The sequence below is a fragment of the Nomascus leucogenys genome, chromosome 24, assembly GCF_006542625.1.
Source record: "Nomascus leucogenys isolate Asia chromosome 24, Asia_NLE_v1, whole genome shotgun sequence".
Taxonomy (NCBI): domain Eukaryota; kingdom Metazoa; phylum Chordata; class Mammalia; order Primates; family Hylobatidae; genus Nomascus; species Nomascus leucogenys.
Genome location: NC_044404.1, coordinates 13,641,214 through 13,647,273, shown reverse-complemented (window position 1 = coordinate 13,647,273; position 6,060 = coordinate 13,641,214). Strand labels below are relative to the sequence as shown.

The window sequence follows — 6,060 nt, the reverse complement described above, 5'->3', positions numbered from 1 at the left end:
GTCATCTATTAGCCAAACTTCATCAGTATTTGGGGAATAAATGAATGAATGAGTTTTGGACTTTCACCCTATTATTTATTCTTTTACTTCCATAAATGTATCTAATTCAATCAATTAGTCAGAAGAAAGCTGAAAACTCAATCAGGATTAACTGGGTGTGACTACAAGATCTAATCAGGTATCACTTTCTGATTGGAAGCTGGTGATTGAGAAGGGAAGGCTGGGGTTAGAAAGGTCTATAAAAGCTCCTGAGGGAACACAGAAGAGACCCACAGCACTCATACCTGGAGCTACTGCTTGGTTCTCTGAGAGGTCCCAGAACTCTGCAAAGTGAGTCCAGCACTGGTAAGTCACCACCTTCTTATGATCAAGCCCATCTGATCTGCAGCCAGCCAGTCAGGGATGGTGACACACATCCCAAAGTGGCACAGAATATTTTTCTGTCTGTTTCATGAGATGAACAGACTTAGGCTTTCATTTTTCCTCTAAATGTAGTTTTGTCTTCATCCATCAAATTGTGATTTGTGCTTGGTTCTTGTCTTTTAAAATTCTTATCGAAGCAGGTTTTTAAAAAATATATTAACAATTGACAGTTAGATGAATTTTTATTTCTTGACATTTGAAGTTATTTGTTTTTGTGCCCTTCAATTACAGTTCATAGACTTGGTGTTATTGTGATTCTCCAAGTGTGCTTTCATTTTCTTGAAATCCTTAAAGGTATCCCACACACCAATCTCAAGAGTGCAGTTTTGCTCAGATCATGGGATTTATTTTTGCCCCTAGGATCCATCCAAAAGTGGGTAATTGTGAGTATGTGGAAGTGATGTGTATTGGAACCTTCATCTTAGAGTTACAGTGCTCTAGAATAGCATCGTAGCACTTTTACAGTTTCTGGTTAATTTTTTTTTTTTTTTTTTGAGATGGAGTTTCCCTATTGTTGCCCAGGCTGGAGGGCCATGGTGTGATTCTGCTCACTGAAACTTCTGCCTCCTAGTTCTTGTGATTCTCCTGCTTCAGCCTCCTGAGTAGCTTGGATTACAGGCACTCACCACCATGCCTAGCTAATTTTTGCATTTTTAGTAGACACGGGGTTTTCCCATGTTGGCCATGCTGGCCTCAAACTCCTGACCTCAGGAGATCTGCCCACCTCAGACTCCCAAAGTGCTGGGATTACAGAGTGAGCCACCACGCCCAGCTACAATTAGCATTTCTATACATACCTTCCAAATGCTGTAGAATACCATCACACCACTTTTACAGTTCCAGTGAATTATTTTGTTGTTTTCTGCAATGTACTCTGACTGTGTCACCCAGACTGGAGTGCAGGGCCCAGAGCTGGGCTCCCTGGAAACTCTGCCTCTGGGCTTCAAGTGATTCTCCCTCCTCTGCCTCCAGAGTAGCTAGGATTGCAGTCATGCATGACCACACCTGGCTAATATTTAAATTAATTAATTTATCAATTTGTTTATTTTTGAGTCAGAGTCTAACTCTGTCACCCAGGCTGGAGTACAGTGGTGCGATCTCGGCTCACTGCAACCTCTGCCTTCTGGAGTCAAATGATTCTTAATTTTTTTATATTTAGTAGGGACATGGTTTCATTATGTAGGCCAGGCTGTTCTCAAACTCCTGACCCCAAGTGATCTGCCTGCCTTGGCCTCCAGCAGCGTTGGGATTACAGACATGAGCCACAGCACCTGGTCCATTTCTGGTAGAAAATTTTCAAAATAAAAAATAATGGCATCGATTTTAGGGAGTCCCTTTAGTGTTCCCCCAGCATGTTCATGATGTGAACTGAGAATGTAGGCTGTCTGGGGCCACAGGACACTCTCATTCTATTGCTTTAGGGTGGTAAGTGACAAGAAATTTTTCCTCAAAGAGGTAGAGCTTGGCTTTCAGGATCTTCAGTGGCACTGTCCGGTGGTTCTGGGATTCAGTGGAGCAATGGATGAAAATTAATGGGCCAGTGGTGTCTTTAATCCCTCCCTTCTTGGTGTTTGGAAGACATTCTTCCTGGTACCAGCAGAAGCAGAAATATAGATTTGAAGCCACCAAGCACAGAGTGGAATTGGGGTAAAGTGGTAATTTTTCTACCTCTACCAGAGCAATGATATTGGTCCTACGAGAAGATGGGGTGATTGTGTTTGCCCTGAGAGTGATACATTTTCCCTGGATTTGTCTTCTAGAGATTTTCCTTGCAGATCCATCAGGATGAGCATCCAGGCCCCACCCAGACTCCTGGAGCTGGCAGTGCAGAGCCTGCTGAGAGACCAGGCCTTGGCCATCTCTGCCGTGGAGGAGCTGCCCAGGGTGCTCTATCTCCCACTCTTCCTGGAGGCCTTCAGCAGGAGACACTTCCAGATTCTGACGGTGATGGTGCAGGCCTGGCCCTTCAATCGCCTCCCTCTGGGATCGCTGATGAAGACGCTTCATCTGGAGACCTTAAAAGCATTGCTGGAAGGGCTTCATATGCTGCTTACACAGAAGGATCGCCCCAGGTGAGGTGACCCAGGAGGGCTGGTAGATGGGGCTGAGGTGTCCAGGGAAAGAACAGCAGGGTCAGGCAGAGAAGTAGCCCAAGTGTGGCCCAGAGTCTTCTGATGGTGCTGCCGAGGAAGCTCAGGGAGGCTTTGGCCATTGTCCAGATCCTCAGAGACAGGACTGCTCACCATACAGGGTCCACTATTGGAAAAGAAACCTGCCTTTACTCAGTGAAATGTAAAGGAAATAGAAGTGGGGACCAGTCAGAATCATAAGGGAAAAGGGATCGAGAAAAAACAAAGAGAACAGGGAGCACTGAGGACAGGAGCAGCTGATTTATGGGATGAGAATGAAAGCAAAGGTCAGGGATGGGTCCTTCTAAATTCTGAGCCTCTCCCTTACTTTACCCACAGGAGGTGGAAACTTCAAGTGCTGGATTTGCGGGATGTTGATGAGAATTTCTGGGCCGGATGGCCTGGAGCCTGGGCCCTGTCCTGCTCCCCAGAGGCCATGAGTAACAGGCAGACAGCAGAGGACTGTCCAAGGATGGGAGAGCACCAGCCCTTAAAGGTGTTCATAGATGTCTGCCTCAAGGAAATACCCCAGGATGAATGCCTGAGATACCTCTTTCAGTGGGTTTACCAAAGGAGAGGTTTAGTACACCTGTGCTGTAGTAAGCTGGTCAATTATCTAACGCCGATTAAATATCTCAGAAAGTCATTGAAAATAATATACCTGAATAGTATTCAGGAGCTGGAAATTCGCAACATGTCCTGGCCACGTCTGATAAGAAAGCTTCGTTGTTACCTGAAGGAGATGAAGAATCTTCGCAAACTCGTTTTCTCCAGGTGCCATCATTACACGTCAGACATTGAACTCGAGGGACGGTTAGTTGCCAAATTGAGCTCTGTGTTCCTCAGGCTGGAACACCTCCAGTTGCTTAAAATAAAATTGATCACCTTCTTCAGTGGACACCTGGAACTGCTGATCAGGTGAGAAAGGATCATGCACTTTCTATGCAGACCACAGAACAGTCTTGTTTTGTTACAGCAAACACTAGAAGGCGTGTCCTGTGTGCCAGCCAGTGGCAATGTCACAGTGAAGGGGATACCAGAAGGTCAACACAATGCCCCATTCAGTGTTCCATGTCCTGGAGTGGCTATCACAGGATCGCTCCTATAAGGGCATAGGGGTCCCCTGGGGTAGAAGCTAGAGAGGGACATCATGTACAAGCTAGTTAGTGGGAGTTTCAGCTCTACTGGGGGTGCACGTGTGAATTTCCTGTTACAAAGTGTGTTTCAAGTTGATATGATGTCAAAGAGATAATAGAGGAGGGTATGAAAGGAGGGAAAGTGCATCAAACCTATGCATTTCACAATAGAAGGTCTGTCCTCACCAGCTTAGTGATCACGAATGATCCTGTCTCTGATTCCCTGTCTGTAAAAGGTTGTTTGGAACTCCAGGAAAGGTAATTGACATGGGAAATGTGTGTTTCCGGGACGGAGGTGAGGGAGTAGGCGTGACAGTGGTAAAAAGTGATAGTTGGTTTGCAGATGCAGCCATGTCAGGGAGCCCCTGCTGGTAGGTAGCCCTAGCTGATGTCCCTAGACCTTGCTGAGTTGAGTTCTTTGTGCACATCTCCCACTGGGTACCTGTGGCCCAGAGATGAAGTTTTCTGCTAAAAGATGAAAAAAAAAGGCTTTAGAGATTTTGTGGCCTTGACCCAATCACACAAGCAATGGTGAAAGGGCTGAGCCTAAATTGGGACTGCCCCTGAACGATCAGGGTCCTCATCATGCAGCAACTTGCATGAGGACCATCATCAGATGGTGGGAATAAAGTTGTGTTTGGTTGAAGCAGGCATTTTCCTTGATGTTATTCCCCACTACCTTCATCTAACTGGTACCATTGCCCAGAACTAACTTCTTGATCTCCACAGGTGCCTCCAGAACCCCTTGGAGAACTTGGAATTAACTTGTGGCTACCTATTGGAAGAGGACGTGAAGTGTCTCTCCCAGTACCCAAGCCTCGGTTACCTAAAGCATCTGAATCTCAGCTATGTGCTGCTGTTCCGCATCAGTCTTGAACCCCTCGGAGCTCTGCTACAGAAAATTGCTGCCACTCTCGAGACCCTCGTGTTGGAGGGCTGTCAGATCCACTACTCCCAACTCAGTGCCATCCTGCCTGGCCTGAGCCGCTGCTCCCAGCTCACCACCTTCTACTTTGGCAGAAATTGCATGTCTATGGACGCCCTGAAGGGCCTGCTGCGCCACACCAGTGCGCTGAGCAAGTTAAGCCTGGAGACGTATCCTGCCCCTGAGGAGAGTTTGAATTCCTTGGTTCATGTCAACTGGGAGATCTTCACCCCACTTCGGGCTGAGCTGATGTGTACACTGAGGGAAGTCAGGCAGCCCAAGAGGATCTTCATTGGCCCCACCCCCTGCCCTTCCTGTGGCTCATCACCTTCTGAGGAACTGGAGCTCCATCTTTGCTGCTAGGGAAGGCGCGCCTAGCGGGGTAGATAAATCCAAAGTTCTCTTCTAGGCAGTTGGACACTAAAATCTAGTATGTAGGTGCAAGTTCTTTTTCTTTTTTCTTATTTCCTTTTTTAATAATTCCAAAATTTTTGTTAAAGACAATTTGAGACAGGGTTTCGCTATGTTGCTCCAGCTGGTCTCAAACTGCTGGGCTTATGGCACCCTCCTGCTCAGCTTCCTAAAGTGCTGGGATTACTGGCATGAGTGACTGTGTCCAGGCCACATGCGACTTAAAGGAAGTGCAGGCAAGTGCTCAGTGTGAGGGAAAAAAAACATAACAGCAGGGGGCAAGGCTGGAGGAAAATGTTGAGGTGACGTCAACGAGACCTTCAGGAACCCGTGTCCTGCAGAGTCGGAAAGAGAAGCTAAAGTTCTACAGTGATGAGAATGTTATCTCTGCAAGGATGGTTACCAAGGAATATCAGAAATAAAGAGTGCCTGAATGAAAACTTTTAACCTGTTGTAGCAATTTATCCATCAGAAATCTCTAGTTATTGAGTTACTGATGGAAAAATAATGAAATACTAATTTGTCTGTGATTGAGTTTCAGCTGTAGAACATCAAAGCAACCAAATAAAATTTGATCATTTTGAGTATTTCCCACCCATTCTTGTTCTTTGTTTTGTTTTGGAGACAAAATCTCCCTCTGTCATTTAGGCTGGAGTGCAGTGGTGCAGTCTGGGCTCACTGCAATCCTTTCCTTCAGGGCTCAGGTGATTCTTGTGCCTCAACCACTTAAATAGCTGGGACTGCAGGCACTTTCCACCAAGCCTGGCTGATTTTTGTATTTTTAATAGAGACGGGGTTTTTCCATGTTGATCAGCCTGGTCTCAAGATCCTGGCTTCGAATGATCCACCGACCTTGGCCTCCCAAAGTGCTGGGAAAACAGGCGTACAGATGATCTCCACCCGTTCTTTACTTCTCTTCAGTCATCAGTTTTTTTCTTACTTTTTTGCCCATGGGGAGCAGCTCGGTCAGGCGCAAAGGGATGGGCAGAGAGGGGCCCCAAGGAGAAGATAGGAATGGGGTGGTGCCCCGCTAGCA

The 6,060-nt window shown here is 46.5% G+C and overlaps 1 protein-coding gene across 2 annotated transcripts; it reads left to right on the top strand.

Moving 5' to 3' along the window:
• The first annotated feature begins 267 nt into the window (after positions 1-267).
• PRAMEF14 (PRAME family member 14) lies at positions 268-5,607 on the top strand. Of its 2 annotated transcripts, XM_003274262.3 has the most exons (4): positions 268-345; positions 2,184-2,495; positions 2,892-3,470; positions 4,418-5,607. In XM_003274262.3, the coding sequence occupies exons 2-4, from the start codon at positions 2,209-2,211 to the stop codon at positions 4,974-4,976; spliced, it is 1,425 nt and encodes a 474-aa protein (XP_003274310.1). In that variant the 5' UTR covers positions 268-345; positions 2,184-2,208; the 3' UTR covers positions 4,977-5,607. The 2 variants fall into 2 exon arrangements, with proteins under 2 accessions (XP_003274310.1, XP_012353824.1); XM_012498370.1 differs by lacking the exons at positions 268-345; positions 2,184-2,495; positions 2,892-3,470 and adding an exon at positions 3,668-3,946 and having other exon boundaries at positions 4,418-5,464.
• Positions 5,608-6,060: the final 453 nt, after the last annotated feature.